Source organism: Oncorhynchus nerka, linkage group LG12 (assembly GCF_034236695.1).
Source record: "Oncorhynchus nerka isolate Pitt River linkage group LG12, Oner_Uvic_2.0, whole genome shotgun sequence".
In the NCBI taxonomy this organism is placed as follows: domain Eukaryota; kingdom Metazoa; phylum Chordata; class Actinopteri; order Salmoniformes; family Salmonidae; genus Oncorhynchus; species Oncorhynchus nerka.
In genome coordinates, this window is record NC_088407.1 from 28,183,245 (window position 1) to 28,201,520 (window position 18,276).

General features: G+C 42.2%; 1 protein-coding gene across 6 annotated transcripts in view; it reads right to left on the minus strand.

Moving 5' to 3' along the window:
* Positions 1–291: 291 nt before the first annotated feature.
* The window catches only part of LOC115138076 (adhesion G protein-coupled receptor L3-like), a 421,820-nt gene continuing 403,835 nt past the window's right edge, over positions 292–18,276 (minus strand). For 4 of the 6 annotated variants that reach the window (XM_029674495.2, XM_065025469.1, XM_029674494.2 and 1 more), the window contains one exon: positions 14,082–16,525. In XM_029674495.2, the coding sequence (XP_029530355.2) occupies positions 15,507–16,525 (1,019 nt within the window). In that variant the 3' untranslated portion in view covers positions 14,082–15,506. Of the gene's footprint in view, positions 1,223–14,081; positions 16,526–18,276 lie in introns of those variants that run through there. The other 2 variants (XM_065025470.1, XM_065025471.1) reach the window with 2 other exon arrangements.

Sequence of the window (18,276 nt, forward strand, 5' to 3'; positions counted from 1 at the left end):
GTCTACATATTTTACTATGATTTATGCCATGTTAAAGATGTCTGAATGAAAGTGACTTACAAAATCAATGGGGTCCACTTGAGGTGATTGCCCCTGGGCACATACCCTGAGTGCCCAGTAAGTATTCGGCAATGATTACTACAAGTTTAGATAAATGTCTAGACTAACTTACCAATCTAAATATTGTTAGCTGAAATTGCTAATTGAATGACAAAAACAAGAGAAAAACTGCTGATGCACAAGCAAATTGTGAAATTGCATCTTGTGTATTTTTACGGACACATCACAGACACACTGAAATGGTCCATCCACGCAGACAGTGTGGTGAAGGTGGTGTAACAGCGTCTTTTCAACCTCAGGAGGCTGAATACATTTGGTTTGTCACCTAAAACTGCAAGGCTTTCCAGAGGGTGGTGCGGTCCACACAACGCATCACCGGGGACAAACTACCTGCCCTCCAGGACACCTAGAGCACCCGATGTCACAGGAAAGACAAAATGATCATCAAGGACAACAACCACCCGAGCCACTGCCTGTTCACCTAGCTACCATCCAGAAGGCGAGGTCAGTACAGGCGCATCAAAGTTGGGACCGAGAGGCTGAAAAACAGCTTCTATCTCAAGGCCATCAGAATGTTAAACAGAAATTGTTAGATTACATGTTAGATATTGCTGCACTGTCGGAACTAGAAGCACAAGCATTTCGCTACCCTCGCAATTACATCTGCTAACCATGTGTATGTGACCAAAACCATTTGATTTGATTTCTACTATTCTAACTCAACAGTAAGTTGAGACCCCGACTGATTCCTCCCTTAAAAACATATTATTGGTGGTGGGATCCTCAGAGCTCGGTCAAAGGAAGACTCCCAGAAAGTCCCACCATCACTTGCCCTGCGATAGGCGCCGACGTCGATGACTCTGAAGCAGTAGTTTGCATCGGCCACTACCGAGAAGATGATGAAATAGGTCCCCTTGTAGTTGTAGAACTGGGACCCAGAGCATAGTGGTGCCTGGATAATCACATGCTTTCCATTGATTGACAAAAGGCAGAGAAAGTTCCACTTCTTGTTGAACTCTTTCACAATGGCTCTTCAGTCTTCCTCCTTGGAGACAGGCATGTACTCCGGTACCAGACCATCCTAGACGGCTTTTGCCACTGTGGTGCAACCCACATGGTAGCTGGATGCAGAGGTCCAGAAGGTGTCCAAGTTGCAAGGAATCTGCAAAAAAATTAACAAATAAAATGTTCATATGATTATTTAGCCTATGCCCTGCTACATTAATTCAATCTAAACAGTAGGCCTAGTATAAGCACTTGTTTAAATAGCCCTTACGCAGCCTGGAGGTGTGTGGGCTCATTGTCCTGTTAAAAAACAAATGATCGTCCCACAAAGTGCAAACCAGATGGAATTGTGTATTGTTTCAGAATGATGTGGTAGCTATGCTGGTTAAGTGTGCCTTGAATTCAAAATAAATCACAGACAGAGTCACCATCAAGGCACCCCCACACCATCACACCTGCTCCTCCATGCTTCACAGTGGGAACCACACATGTGGAGATCAACTCTTCACCTACTCTGCATCTCACAAATACTCACCAAAAGACAGATTTCCACCATTCTAATGTCCATTGCTTGTGTTTCTTGGCCAAGCAAGTCTCTTCTTCTTATTGGTATCCTTTAGTCGTGGTTTCTTTGCAGCAATTCGACAAAGGCCTGATTCACACAGACTCTTCTGAATAGTTGATGTTGAGATTTGTCTGTTACTTGAACTCTGTGAAGCATTCGTTTGGACTGCAATCTGAGGTGCAATTAACTCCAATGAACTTATCCTCTGCAGCAGAGGTAACTCTGGGTCTTCCTTTCCTGTGGCGGTCCTCATGATAGACAGTTTCATGTCTTAAAGTAATGGACTGTCATTTCTCTTTGCATATTTGAGCTGTTCTTGACATAATATGGACTTGGTCTTTTATCAAATAGGGCTATCTTCTGTCGTGTCTTTGCTATGGATTAAATTATATGTGACATGCTATTTTATCAAATCAATTCTCTGTAATTAATATTACCTGATTAAACTAATGACATAAATGTAATTACCTAGGAAGTCGGGGCACCACAGAAGAATGTTCATAGAGCTGTTGTCTTCCGAATAAAGTCTTAAAGATCTGGTAATCCTTTATATAATTAGCAGTCAATTATTAATCGTCACCTTATTCAGTCTCATCTGAACTTCGTAAAATTCTTGGTTATCTTCACAAACCCAGGCTAACAAGTTGAATCAGCAATACAACATTTGATTTAATTATTTATTTACGAAATAATCACACAGAATTACATACACACAGGATGGATCATACATTGATTACTAATCATGTCACAAAAGTAAACGTCCCTAGGGGACAAAACCGACACAATGACTGGTTACACAAAGAAAGGGGGTTGGGTTTGAATGAAAGAGGAGGAAGAATGAGGAACAAAAGGATTGGGTCTGTATCGGAACTTGAGAAGCTATGCTATTGTAAACACAGAATCTTATACATTCTAAATAACCGCCCATTCGGAAAAGGACAATGCAAGAAATATATTTACTCTGAGCTGCGCTTCGATAGATTGGTCGAAGATGGAAGGCTGGTTGCCCAGCAGAGTTCTCCCTTGTCCTTGGAAAAATGCTCTGGTCATAGGGCGGATACGTTGTAGTCTGTCATCGTGTGGTAGAACGGATACGTTGTAGTACCTTGTCGTTCTGAAGAGATTGTCTGTCCTTTCCAAGACCACGTACGTTTACAGCTGCTGCTGATAACTCGACGTCAAGGATGTTTCACTTCTTTAGTGAATAAGAGTTCAAAGTTCATACCAAGCTGCCATACTAAGCTCATGCTGTAGTCTGGCTGGTGTAGTCAAAATTCATCCTTCCAGCGAGGCAATCATCTCCTCCACGTTGAAATTAGACCTTTTAAACGTATGAACACCAGTCCTCACATCGTCAGGAACACAAGTTAATTTCGTTAGGTTTTAGTTGACATTAGCCCTTTTAAACATATGGACATCATGGTTGACTTTCGTCAATGGGCTTTTGTAGTGGGGGAGAGAAGGGCATGTTTCATAGTTCTCAACCAATGTCTGTTCACTTGAGCGGGGCCACTGAGTGAGCATAGTTCACTTATGAAAACAATTCTCTCATTTAGAATGAAAATTATATTTAATCTTTTCACAAATAGTTTCATATTTAAACATTTAAATTGCACAACAATTCCATGTGAATCTGATAACTAGAATGTGTAGACTTTCCAAAATACAATTTATGTCGTCCTATCATCAGCAATAATGTCTCAGACGACAACTCATCTGACATCATATTCTGTAAGTACCAACGGATGCTTTCACCTGGTTGGATTACCGAAATATTGTTCCGCTCCCAACCTTTTGATGTTACCATCTTCTATGTTAACAAAGGGCTTTCCAAGAGTCCATTCTGTAGAGTAAAGAGAAACGATTTGGGAAAGGTATTTATGGGTGGTCATATACCTCACCAACATGGCAACGTTGTGACACTTCTGTATACCACACCTACCTTTCTACAATACAACTGATTGTCTCAAACACATTAAGAAGGAAATAAATTCCACAAATTAATTTTTAGCAAGGCACACCTGCTAATTGAAATGCATTCCAGTTGACTACCTCATGAAGCTGGTTCAGGGAATGCCAAGAGTGTGCAAAGCTGTCAAGGCAAAGGGTGGCTACTTTGAAGAATCTCAAATATAACATTTTAAAACATAAATATAACACTTTTTTGGTTTCTATATGATCCCATGTGTTATTTCATAGTTTTGATGTCTACACCATTTTCTGCATTGTAGAAATGAGTAAAAATAAAGAAAAACCATGGAATGAGTAGGTGTGCCCAAAACTTTTGAATGGTACTGTATATAGGCATTATTACTCTGTGATTACCATTTTGTCCATTGCTAATTTCTGTACCTTTAAATAATGTGCTACCAATTACATTTTTTATGTATACATGGTACTCCCCGTGCTGCTTTCTGGGCTGCACTGGGTTGACCCAGAAAAACCCTGAGCACCACTGTCCTCTATCAAGGCAAAGAGCAAGAGCTTTCTCAACTTCGGTCTCACTGTAGTAGATTCATGAAACATTTTCAGTGAACTAGCCTATATACAGTTGAAGTCGGAAGTTTACATAAACTTAGGTTGGAGTCATTAAAACTTGTTTGTCAACCACTCCACAAATTTCTTGTTAACAAACTATAGTTTTGGCAACTCGGTTAGGACATCTACTTTGTGCATGACAGTCATTTTTACAACAATTGTTTACAGACAGATTATTTCACTTATAATTCACTGTTTCACAATCCCAGTGGGTCAGAAGTTTACATACACTAAGTTAACTGTGCCTTTAGACAGCTTGGAAAATTCCAGAAAATTATGTCATGGCTTTAGAAGCTTCTGATAGGCTAATTGACGTCATTTGAGTCAATTGGAGGTGTACCTGTGGATGTATCTCAAGGCCTACCTTCAAACTCAGTGCGTCTTTGCTTGACATCATGAGAAAATCAAAAGAAATCTTCCAAGACCTCAGAAAAATAATTGTAGACCTCCACAACTCTGGTTCATCCTTGTGAGCAATTTCCAAATGCCTGAAGGTACCACGTTCATCTGTACAAACAATAGTACGCAAGTATAAACACCATGGGACCACGCAGCCAACATACAAGTGAGCAAGGGAGATGAACATACTTTGGTGCGAAAAGTTCAAATCAATCCCAGAACAACAGCAAAGGACCTTGTGAAGATGCCGGAGGAAACCGGTTCAAAAGTATATATCTACATAACCTGAAAGGCCGCTCAGCAAGGAAGAATCCACTGCTCCAAAACCTCCATAAAAAAGCCAGACTACGGTTTGCAACTGCATATGAGGACAAAGATCGTACTTTTTGGAGAAATGTCCTCTGGTCTGATGAAACAAAAATAGAACTGTTTGGCCATAACGACCATCGTTATGTTTGGAGGAAAAAGGGGGTGGCTTTCAAGCCAAAGAACACAATCCCAACCATGAAGCACGGGGGTGGCTGCATCATGTTGTGGGGTGCTTTGCTGCGGAGGGGCAGAAGCAACATCTCAAGACATCTGTCAGGAAGTTAAAGCCTGGTCGCAAATGGGTCTTCCAAATGGACAATGACCCCAAGCATACTTCCAAATTTGTGGCTAAATGGCTTAAGGACAACAAAGTCAAAGTTTTGGAGTGGCCAACACAAAGCCCTGACCTCAATCCTATAGAAAATGTGTGGGCAGAACTGAAAAAGCTTGTGCGGGCAAGGAGGCCTACAAACATGACTCTGTCAGGAGGAATGGACCAAAATTCACCCAACTTATTGTGGGAAGCTTGTGAAAGGCTTATGTAAACTTCCCACTTCAACTGTACTGTATAGCACAAACACTTTCCTCCGAAATACCAGGCACGTTTCACATGCAGGTGTCCAATTTTTCCCTTTTTTTCTATCTTGTTTCTATCCCATAAACACATAGACGGAAGCTACACATAGGCACTTTCTCCTGTGTTTGATTTACTTCAGTTTCTGAGACTGCATGGCAAAGCATAGTACACGTTCAAAAAACACAATGCATGTGACTCCCTTCACACACCACAGCCTTCGTACAGGCAGATGTTCATCATATGAGTCGCAGCGGTGCGGATTGTATCCCATTGAAAAGAATGGACTTCCACCGAAAACACATAGTTTGATGCAAACTGTGTGCACAGAACTTAACCCTAAACTTAACAGCATATTTTGAGAAATGTGTGCTGTGCAGGAGTGACGCATCAAATGCCACCTGGCTACAGTTCTGATCTATATTCTCAATATTCCTTTATATTTAAGTTACAGGAAGCTGATCATAATCCCAAAAAAAAGGTCAGCAGATGAATTTATCAGTTAAATGTTTTGTCTTAATTACAACGTTCTGTGTGCACTGTGTGTGCACTTCCATTGCCTAGGCGATCGTTTGATCTCTGAAAAAGAACACAGAGAGAACAACCTTTTCCAAACATCCGTCAGATCATGTACAAAATGTGGCCAGTCTGCACGCTGTCCATTAGAGGACTTAAAGGACATGGATGAGAGACAGACGGTCCATGTTTCAAGGTTTAAAGAATGCTGTCGTGGTGTCTGGACCCATCGCACCTAGCCCACTGTGACACTATCTACCGATTCAATCTACAATATGCTGATTCTATCATAATAAAGAAAATTGGCTAAATCCCTGAGGGGAAAGGTTCTAATAGAAAATAATTCTGCCCTTGAAACACTCCGGGCCGTCTTCTGATGAGATGATGCTATCTTTGTTTAGACTTCAACATCTAGGGCAGGGCCATGTGTGCTCATATATTTAATTAAAATACCATTGCCCGGTGCAAGCCCCAACAAAGCCTACTTATCATTTGTCAGCGCTCCCTTTTTACTTGAATTCAAAGATTATCGGTGTTGATTGGCACTTTAAACAGAGTGAGGTGGAACCTAAACCAGTGCTGTAATGTGAAGAGTATATCTGCTTGTCAAAGCTCAGGTGTTCAGGGACATCTTTTTTTCTATTACCTTGACTTAAGGCCAGACACAGGCTGAATACCATCAGGCTAAACATGACTCGCCATGTCACTCTATTCTTCTGATCATCGCACTGGACTGGACAAAATAACATGAATGGGTAACAGTTTACAATAAGGCACCCTTTATGAAGAATTATATTCCAAATAAACTGGCCGTGCCTTCATGCGAATGTCAGACGATCTGTTTGCTTGTGGCATCCGGAGCAATACAACTCCCAAGTGACTTAGTGCCTCGACACCGGCATATATTTAAAGGTCTGTCATGATAAGGCATATTTGACATTCTAATGCATATTTATGAGTGAGAAATGTTTTGGGGTGGCTTGGGGTATAGCCAAAGCTACAGGATGATGCATGAGACACAGAGGGACTCGCAACGGAAATTGACGATATGTATGGATGATTTTCTGAATGTTCGATATGAACGTGCAGAGGTATATAGTAGGTGTTTGATAGACTTTCAGAATTCTAAGCAGTTTAGTGTAAAATAGCTGACTACAGTAGGGGAGAGTGGGGTAAGCTGAGCGATATTTTACTTTCAGCATTTCTCTGTCAAGGGAAATATAGTATTCTTTCTAACAAAGATATCTACATATATTTCAGGATGTTGTGTATCGCTGGAAATAATCAGAATTCATGTAAAGACTACAGTTTTGAAAGAAATGGTCCTTTGGAACAACTTACCCGGGTATGGGGTAAGTTGAGCCACGGGACAGGGTAAGTTAGCCTGCCTACAAATTCCTATACTGAATTAAATATGTGACTCGTTTCAGGAAACTAGGCGTATCTCGCGGGTCACTACTTCAAAGGAGAGCCATTTGAACAGTGGTGGAAAAAGTACTCAATTGTCATTCTTGAGTAAAAGTAAAAATAGCTTAACAGAAAATGACTCAAGTAAAAGTGAGTCACCCAGTAAAATACTACTTGAGTAAAAGTAAAGATAGCTTAACAGAAAATGACTCAAGTAAAAGTGAGTCACCCAGTAAAATACTACTTGAGTAAAAGTCTAAAAGTATTTGCTTCTAAATATACTCAAGTATCAAAAGTAAATGAACATCCGGCGCCGACAGAGATGGCCGCCTCGCTTCGTGTTCTTAAATGCAATTGCGAAAATATACTTAAGTTTTCAAATAAATTTTTAAAATAATTTAAAATTGCTTATATTAACCAAACAGCACAAATGGTTCGTTTTTGTTAATTTACGTATAGCCAGGGGCACACTCCAACACTTAAACATAATTTGCAAACGAAGCTTACATTATGTGTTTAGTGAGTCCGCCAGATCAGGGATGACCAGGAATGTTCTTTTGATAAGTGTGTGAATTGGACCATTTTCCTGTCCTGCTTAGCATTCAAAATGTAATGAGTACTTTTGGGTGTCAGGAAAAATGTATGGAGTAAAAAGTACATAATTTCTTTAGGAATACAGTGAAGTTAACGTTTTAAAAAGATAAATCGTAAAGTACAGATACCCCAACAAACTACTGAAGTAGTACTTTAAAGTACTACACTGCATTTGAACGTTAACTTAAAAAAAAAAATTAAAATGTCTTCTGGAACAAACATCTATGCCATCTCTAAATATGAATAAAATTGTAAAGCTTAAGTGGGTGTGAACAATGCTGAATGGGTGCAGACAAATACGAGCTCTTCATTAGGTACCAAAACATTCAAAAGGCCATTTTCTCAAAAGTCAGGTTACAAGTTTATCAACTCCAAGCAGAATCAATTTCCCATTGTTCCTCAAAAATGCAGTGTATGATGTACCATTTTGTAGTCTCTCTTTTATCAAATGAAAAAATATATATATCTCAAATTTGCTACATAAGACCGATTTGAGCCGGTCAGTGTTATCTTTATTTACAAAACACAATAGCTTTTTTGTCTTTTAGTCATATTGTAACACAGACTTAACAGCGAACAAACAATTTGTACTTTTTAAAACACGTTTAACATAGGCCAGGCCCTGTTGTTAGCTTATAGCCCAGTGATAGTTCCTTGCATTACGCCAGGGAAGAAAACTCTTAAATTTGCCATTGGCTCAACTTACCCAAAGGCAAACATTTTGACGATATGATACCACATAGCTACAAGGATGCATGTTCATGCTAGGTTTGGGACCTCATACTGAAGCTTATAGAGACCCCAACAAAGAAACTCAAACAGGATGTACCCTTGTTAAGAACTATTCAACGCTGGTCTGACCAATCGAAATCCACGCTTCAAGATTGTTTTGATCACGCGGACTGGGACATGTTCCGGGTAGCATCAGAGAATAATATTGACGTATACGCTAATTCGGTGATTGAGTTTATAAGGAAGTGCATAGGAGATGTTTTACCCACTGTGACTACTAAAACCTAACCTAGCCAGTAACCATGGCTCGATGGCGGCATTCGCGCAAAACTGAAAGTGTGAACCACCACATTTAACCATGGAAATGTGACTGGGATTATGGCCAAATACAGTGTAGTTATTCCCCCCGGAAGGCAATCAAACAAGCGAAATGTCAGCATAGAGACAAAGTGGAGTCGCAATTTAACGGCTCAGACACGAGACGTATATGGCAGGGTCTACAGACAATCACAGACTACAAAAAGAAAACCAGCCACGTCACAGACATTGATGTCTTGCTTCCAGACAAACTAAACACCTTCTTTGCCCGCTTTGAGGATAATACAGTGTCACCGATGCGACCCGCTAACAAGGACTGTGGGCTCTCCTCCTCTGTGGCCGATGTGAGTTAGACATTTAAACGCCTTAACCCTCGCAAGGCATCCGGACCAGACGGCATCCCTAGCCGTGTCCTCAGAGCATGTGCAAACCAGCTGGCTGGTGTGTTTACGGACATATTCAATCAATCCCTATCCCAGTCTGCTGTCCCCACATGCTTCAAGATGGCCACCATTGTTCCTGTAACCAAGAAGACAAAGGTAACTGAGCTAAATGACTATCGCCCCATAGCACTCACTTCTGTCATCACTAAGTGCTTCGAGAGGCTAGTCAAGGATCATATCACCTCCACCTTACCTGTCACCCTAGACCCACATCAATGTGCTTAACGCTCCAATAGGTCAACAGACGATGCAATCGCCATAAAATACTGCACACTACCCTATCCCATCTGGACAAGAGGAATATCTATGTAAGAATAATGTTCATTGACTATAGCTCAGCATTAAACACCATAGTACCCTCCAGGCTCATCATTAAGCTAGAGGCCCTGGGTCTCAACCCCGCCCTGTGCAATTGGGTCCAGGACTTCCTAACGGGCCGCCCCCATGTGGTGAAGGTAGGAAACAATATCTCCACTTCGCTGATCCTAAACACTGTGGCCCCACAAGAGTTCGTGCTCAGCTCCCTCCTGTACTCCCTGTTCACCCATGACTGCGTGGCCATGCACGCCTCAAACTCCATCATCAAGTTTGCTGACGACACAACAGTAGTAGGCTTGATTACCAACAACGACGAGACAGCCTACAGGGAGTAGGTGAGGGCACTCGGAGTGTGGTGTTCGGAAAACATCCTCTCATTCAACGTCAACAAGACAAAGGAAATGATCGTGGACTTCAGGAAACCGCATAGGGAGAACCCCGCTATCCACATCGCCGGGGCAGCAGTGAAGGTGGCTGAAGAAATTTGACTCGTCACCTAAAACCCTTAAACTTTTACAGATGCACAATTGAGAGCATCCTGTCGGGCTGCATCACCGCCTGGTACGGCAACTGACCCCCCACAACCGCAAGGCTCTCCAGAGGGTGGTGCAATCTACACAACGCATCACCAGGGGCAAACTACCTGCCCTCCAGGACACCTACAGCACCCGATGTCACAGGAAGGCCAAAAATATTATTTATTAACTAGTCAAGTCAGTTAAGAACAAATTCTTATTTCATTCTTATTTACGGCCTACCCCGGCCAAACCTGGACGATGCCAATTGTGCGCCATCCTATGGGAATCCCAAATCACGGCCGGATGTGATGCAGCCTGGAATCAAATCAGGTACTGCAGTGACACCTCTTGTACTGAGATGCAGTGTGTTAGACCACTGCACCACTCGGAAGCAAGTGTTAGGTAGTTGTAGTTGTTGTGGAATTGTTAGATTACATGTTAGACATTGCTGCACTTTCGGAACTAGAAGCACAATTATTTCACTACACTCGCAATAACATCTGCTAACCATGTGTATGTGACCAATACATTTTGAGCATTAATCAATCAGCAGCACTCCTCAAAATCCCCAACTTTTGAAAGCTCTCCACGATAAAACCACAGCTTTGGCCATGGCCTTTTACACAATGGACCCCAGGGTAGCAAACATTGACACAATCCCCTCTATCTTAAATCAATGTTATCTCAACAGAAAAGGATAGGGAGGCAGTTTCTTTTATTTGCAAGGACTGTCAGGTCGTCCCAGTACACAAAGCCATGAGATGACATTGATTCACCTTTCATTTGGAATTCTGCGGGGCATTCAACCATTGATTTTACAGGGAGAGCCAGATATGAAATGAGCCATTTTATAGAGGTCCTATCTGACCTACTCTTCCACTGGTATTCATACATGCAATACAAATGTTCCTGAACACACACACACACACACACACACACACACACACACACACACGCACACGGCGGTTTTCCAATAAAAAAACATTCTGTTTCTCATCATTTACTATAAATAACTTCACAGCCATATTAACAACGACCCACTGGGCACAGATGCCATTTAAACATCTAGGTTTGATTTGCATTTGTTTGAGTTTTCAACAGAAAGATTCACCATGTCAGTGGATTTAGGTTAAAAGTTAGGTATTAAAAATAAGAGGAAAGGCCCTAACTTTGATGACTTTTTGCAAATCCAATCGGTTGTCCACGTTGACTCAATATCATCACACGGAATGTTGTTGTTGAAATGAGGTGAAAACAACGTTGATTCAACCAGTTTTTGCCCATTGGGTAGACCCACCAGAAAGATCAAATGGTATATTGAAAAATATACAATAAAGTTCCAAATGTTGATACTCTGTCTGTAGAAGTGCCTTCTATAGGTTTTTCTCTCAAACCAACAGAGGACATCTTCCTTTCAAGTCACAAATTGCAACTGCATGCACAATAACAAAGAGGGGTCCCACTCCCTAAAGAATGTGTCTCAATTGCTGACAGAGCTGTCAGACCAAACAATGATGAGAGTTTATTTTCTCATGGCCGACAGGATGGATGGCATGGACAGGTGGTGGAGAGGAAGGAGGGCTGAGGGGATAGACAATGTCCTTCCCTGTCAGAACCAAGGATAACTCCGGTTGCACGGAATGACTGGGGGATGTGTTGTCAGAAAGGATTTTCTTGGGGAATTTGAAAGTTGAAATGAATAATTGTGTATGTGTGCCCTGTGTACCCATGTGGGGAAAATAAGCTTTTATACCAAAGGATAGTTGTGATGCACTGCCCTTTCCTCAGATTTCATTGACTTTTTATGAGAATTAAGTTGAATATGTCATTTGGTGGTGGATGCCTGGTATGCTTTTGCTTGCACAGATCAAGTTTCCATGTACAGTGTGTGCTACAAAAGACAACGGATGATTATTTCTTTCAAACGTCATGTGACCTGTTCCATACATAGCACATTAGGCCCACGCCATCAATTACAACTTGTGAAGACTTGAAGAGAAAGCCTATACCAGTTTGGTTTGTCAACCCTGCAGTCTAGAGCTAAGCCTACTACTATAATACCTGTACACAGTTGTTTAAAGCCTAGGAAACCATTCAAAACAAATGGATGGATAATGTATTAAAGTTATTGTGTTCGTAAATAATACGTGAAGCAAAGAGAAACCGAACTCCTCATCTCAACGCACATGGATAAAAAGGGAAGTTGTTTTGACTTTTCACATGAGGCCCTTACTGAGATGCCACAGTCTAAACATATATCAAAGCCTTCCCCTGACAGAACTAACACAAATCTACAGATGAAGACTAATTTGACATTTTATCACATTTCAAGTGAATGATCTGCTGGCCAAAAAACGAGCAAATGATCATGTAGCGCACATGCGCGCACACACACAGACGCGCACACAGACACGCACACACGCGCACACACAGACGCACATGCGCACACACAGACGCACATGCGCACACACACACACACACACACATGCACACACACACACACACACACACACACACACACACACACGCGTTGTGCAGTTGTGTCAATTCCAGACCTGTGTTTACTCCTGACGGGGCAGTTTTGTGTTGAGTCAGCATGTACACGGAAACGCCGGAGGCGAGGGCCTGCGGGTCCGTTTAGGATTTAGCGTAATGACTCATTAATAAGGAGGAAGGAGGCCAGAGTCACTTTTTCAGGACATTTTATTAACTCACCCGCTTTGCAAATGCCAGTCAAACTGACACGCCTCGAGGGCCATAGCTCTTCACTGCTACCGGCGAGAGAACCAAGAGGAGATCCAGCCTCATGCATATCCATGAGAGAGGAAGGAAGCATCGGGCCCGGTCACCCTTTACACCAGCCTCACATCTCCTTGTAATTTTTCGCTATGACTCAGCCATCAATCACAACTGCGACCACATGAATATGGGATTGGAAGCGGACATTCTAATTTTCCTACTGCTTTGTATGCAAAGCCATTAAGGAGAGGTGCTGAATTTCAGAAACTGTACATTTGATTGGGGGAAATGTTGATGCTATCGTTTGAAATATGTCAAATGCAACAAAGACAATATTTTATGTTCAGTACAATGCTGGCATAACAATAATTGTCCTATCAAATTTCACCTCACGAAAGGAATCTTGACATAGCTACCGGTTGAACAACGTGATGCCATGTCATATTGGGTCATTACCACTATCACATAGCTGACCATGATCCTGCCACAAAGTATTGGAACAGTGGAACCACTTGGAAAATGCTAAATGTTCAAAGGACAATTCACCCACATTTTGACATATTGGTTTCCTTACCGTATAAGACGTCTACGGACAAGGTAAGACCGAAATCTATTCTCTGGCCCCTAACTGCAGCAGTCTCCATACCCACTCAGTTGAGAAAGTCAATAATCTGATAAAACACCGTAATGAAAGATCTGTAAGTAAAAATCAACGTCAATATTGTAACCAATCAGCGCCCCCAGGGTTAGACCCATCCATTGTTATAAAGGCCAAAATTCCTATGAAAATGAATGATTACTTACCCACCGTTCTTCGTGGGGTAAATTGATTGACGTTCACTCAGTTGGCTTTCGCACATATACAGAGTACGTTAAACCAGCAGTGACACATTCTCCTGTATTGTGTTCATGAAATAGCTGAATGTATTGAGATTTCTTCGAAACAGAGCTCAAACAACACTGTCTTCACAAGGAAGGCCTTGCTTCGCCTTTTGGAGTAATAGCAATGTAAAACCCACAAAAAAACACAGGAGCTTTGCCATAACTAAGTGGTAAATCTTAATCAGTCATTTATTTGTTGGCAAACAAGTTTCACTGTTACAACAAATATTAGTTATGAGGTCATTCAACTTGGAAACCCATACAAAAATGAATAAATAAAAAGCCATAATCATACTCATAATAAAAACTACTCTGTGCTGCTGAATTCTTTACCTCCATTTATCACTGTACTTTGTCATTTGAACAAATAAATAAATATATTTCCAGTTGTTTTTCCTCACTCTAAAACTTTTGTCGTGCCCAGTTACTTATTGATATTTCAATTTGTTCACTTTCTCTCTGAGAAGCACCTGTCTCTTAACTGATGAGGAAAGAAAATAGCTTTCTCTCCGCAGGCCAACTCTTGGCTAACTTTTCTGACACTTGTGATTTCGTCCCCTTCTATGGTGGGTGAACCAGAATTCTCTTTCTATCCACACAGTGAAGAAATAACCAAACTGTAAAATAAAATGGTTTGGAAAACATTGGTGGTTACACCACTATGTACGCTAATAAGTGTTTTGTGATTTTTTTTTTTTTGGTGTTATTTAGTTTTGTTGCTTTGTTTATTGTTTCTTGGAAAAAAAATGAGGCAAAATAATGCTCAAGACCAGCACAACAAAAAGGAAATGCTCCGAACCAACTACATTTACAGAGACAAAGGTTTGAGTGGAACAAAAAATTATACTATTATGTGCAATGCTAGTATCTGTACATTTACATAGAAATACCTCAGAATTCTCTGTTATTAGTTTTTTTCCCTCCATCTTCTTCAACGGTTATTATTGTTACGGCAAAAGGAAGAAAAAAAAACAGGAAAAACAAAAAAATGCTGTAAAGCAGTGATTTAAATTCCTTCATTGTTCAAAATCTGTTCATGTCGAACTTGCAGGAACACGTCAGCACAAAATGTACTGCAAAATCACCATAGAGGAAGAACCCCCCTTAAAAAGCCAGTATGGATACAGAAGTATAATAAAATAGTCTTATTCTTGATTTGTTCCGATTTTAACTCTACACATCAACTAGTAGCAGAATGTATTTTGGGTCCGTTTGTAGTTCCTTTGGACTGTCAAAATACATTTCAGAGCTCGAGATCCAGCTGTCCCGTGTGTTCATCTCCTCCCACTGAGAGAAAACACATCAATCCATACAAGGTTCGGCATCTCGCAAAAAAAGTGAAATGCACATCAATAGATTTCTCCAACATCGAACCGAGTCAAATCGTATTATCCACAAAACATAACAGTTTCAATATTCTGTTTGCTGTCAGTATTGAGACAGGCATCAGTTTCGCTTTTCAAATTCGGGACACGGAGTAAAAAAGAAAAAACAGGGGAACGCGTAGGGCGAAGGGGAGGCAGAAAAAAGCGGGAACCACGGCAATAAGGAATTGGGGCAAATGGGTCAGGGGGTTTGGGTCTGTGGGCCTATAGGCTGGTGACCAGGTGCGAGGGCTCCTGGGGGGCCTCTTCGGGGGGCAGATCCTCCTTGTTGGGGGGCACGATGAACCCGTCACTGCTGCCCCTCCCCAGCTGGTAGTAGGAGTGCAGCTGGTGCAGGTGGTTACGTGAGCCCAGGTTGGGCATGCTCTTGTAGTAGACATCGTCCTGGCTGGCCTCGGGGCTCCTGCCCCCTGCCGGTAGTCCCTCTCCTGCATCTTTATCAGCAAGGGGGGCAGTGGTGGTGCCGTTAGCTGTGGTATCTGGTAGGCCTGCCAGCACGGGCATGCTGGTGTAGAGGGAGTCCCTGTGGTGGTGCAGGTGGTGGGGTTGGGAGCTGGGCAAAGTGGGCTCCGCGTCTTGGGTGTTCTCGTTGGTGAGCAGGGGGAAGAAGCTCTCACTGTTTTCCTGCGGGATCCGCCGGCGGGACGAGGACGAGGTGGTGGTGGCCGAGGAGAAGGCTGGGTGGTGGTGGTGGGGGAGCGGAGGCTGATGCGGCAGGCCCTGGTTGTGGAGGTGGTTGTGGTGGAGGTTGTCCACGGGCGGCAGCAACGGTGGTCTCTGGGGCAGAAGAGGGGCGTTGGACTCCTCCCGAATCAACTCCAGGCCCAGACCCTCATCGTGGAGGTGCGGAGGGAAGGAAGACTGATCATCCAAACCCAGCGCCACATTCATCCCCATCCCCCCCATCCCTACACCCATACCCCCCATCCCCATACCCCCCAGACTAACATCCTTGCCTCCGTTGCTCACGTTGTTCACCAGCTTGTTCATGAGGTTGCGGTTTTGCTCGTGGTTGTTCAGGTAGGAAGGGATGTAATTGGAGGTCAGCTCTTTCAGGATCTTCTTCTCCAGCGTGGTCTCCTTGTGGTTGTAGCCCCGGTCGATGATCTGGACACAGTCGCTGATGTACTCGGCACTGGCGATGCTGTAGCTGTTGCCGTGGTTACCATTCAGTGGTAGAGTATCCATGACACTTGTATCCCGGGCATTGTTCAGGATTCCCTCTGGGGAACAAAGAGGAAAAGAGGAGAGAAGCTCATATGAGAGGGACGGAAGTAGCGGTCGCTCATTAGAGCGGCTAAATGTCAGCCGCTTGGACGTGGTCATGCACACATTCGGCCCGCCAAAGCTACCTGCTTTCTTTCCGTGTGTTGTGCAACCTTCAGGGTGGCTCACCGATTGTGATATGTTGGCCTATAGGTCAACACTCTTTCACTTGATTTTTGTGTTGTGTCCATGTAGTATATTCACAAACTGCAAGATTGTCTCAATGATTCAACGTAGTCAGTCAATACTAGATACACTTACCTTTACTCAAGCCACGCACGAGTACTCAAGCAACACACAAGTACTCAAGTACTTGTAATGCAATCTACATTTCTATCGTGATCCTCTCTGTTTGGCTTGTGTTGTGATGTTGTTGCGAATAACTTTGTCCAAACATGAGAACATTTATACGTGTGACAATTGACAACATTAGGCACATACACTCAACAACAACAAACCACAGCCATGCATTTCTCTTTAAGAGTGAGATATACAACCTACAGCTCTGTTTATACATTTCGACCCCAGTTCTATTATCCCCGACTTAAAGGTACATTCAGCAATACGCCATATTCATACACTGGGGGCAATTTCCTGCCTACAGCCATCAACAAAAACAACATTGAAACCTGCCTCAATGTGGGCAATGGGGATTGGGGGTGGGATAAATAGGGATGAGCAAAAAGTAGCAGTCTTGGCAGATTTGAATTGTGTTTTTAGTTTTTTTATGCCTGTTAGCATGAAGATGTCATACTGCTGAGTCTACCTTTAAGAAAGCGTCATCTTTAAATGGATTTGTCCATAGACTAATGTAGAAAGAAAGTTAATGGTAAACTTAATGACTCCGCAATGATACATATAGGCCATAGAGGACATGGTGATAAGGGGTCAACTTTACAGTTACACATTAGGAAAATACTTTCTGTTCTCTCATGCAGAGAAAGTATGAATGTTTTATATTAAAATGTCCACAGTGTCTTATAGGGATGCGTCAATGCAAATGTAGGAAATGTCAGCATTCAGCCTCACACAAGGTCATCAGGATATTTAAAACGTGTTTGAAAGAGGAATGTCTAAAGTTAAAGCCTCTCCGCTTCTTTTTTTTTTGTTGTTGCAAAAACTGTATGTAGGTTTGACCTTTGTTTTCTGCAAGGTGCGGCTGAACTTGTTCTAATGTAAAACAGTAACATATGCAGGTGGTGACCAAGTTCCAAGATTGGCATTGGATTTTGATTGGCCAACATTTGAGATGAATTCAATCTCTTAGGACCAGGAGCATGCTGGCTACTTTGGACAATTGAATCTTATATTATGGATTACAATGTCAGCTATACAGGATGATAATATCTTATCAGAGGAGGCTGGTGGGAGGTATAGGAGGAAAGGCTCATTGTAATGACTGGAATAAATGGAACGGTATTAAAAACATCAAACATATGGAAACCACATTTGACTCTGTTCCATTAATTCCATTCCAGCCATTACAATGAGCCTGTCCTCTCATGGCCACTCCCACCAGCCCCCTCTGGATCTTATTATATCAAATGGATGCTCCTTGGGGCTGATCGATTTCAAGGCATCTCCTTTGTGAATATATTTGATGGACAGTCTTCAGAAGTGGGTGATTATTTCAGAGGAGCGTCTGACATTTTGAATAGTTCAGTTCTACTTCCAAATAAGATGACTGTTTTCTCATTCCCCCTTTGTC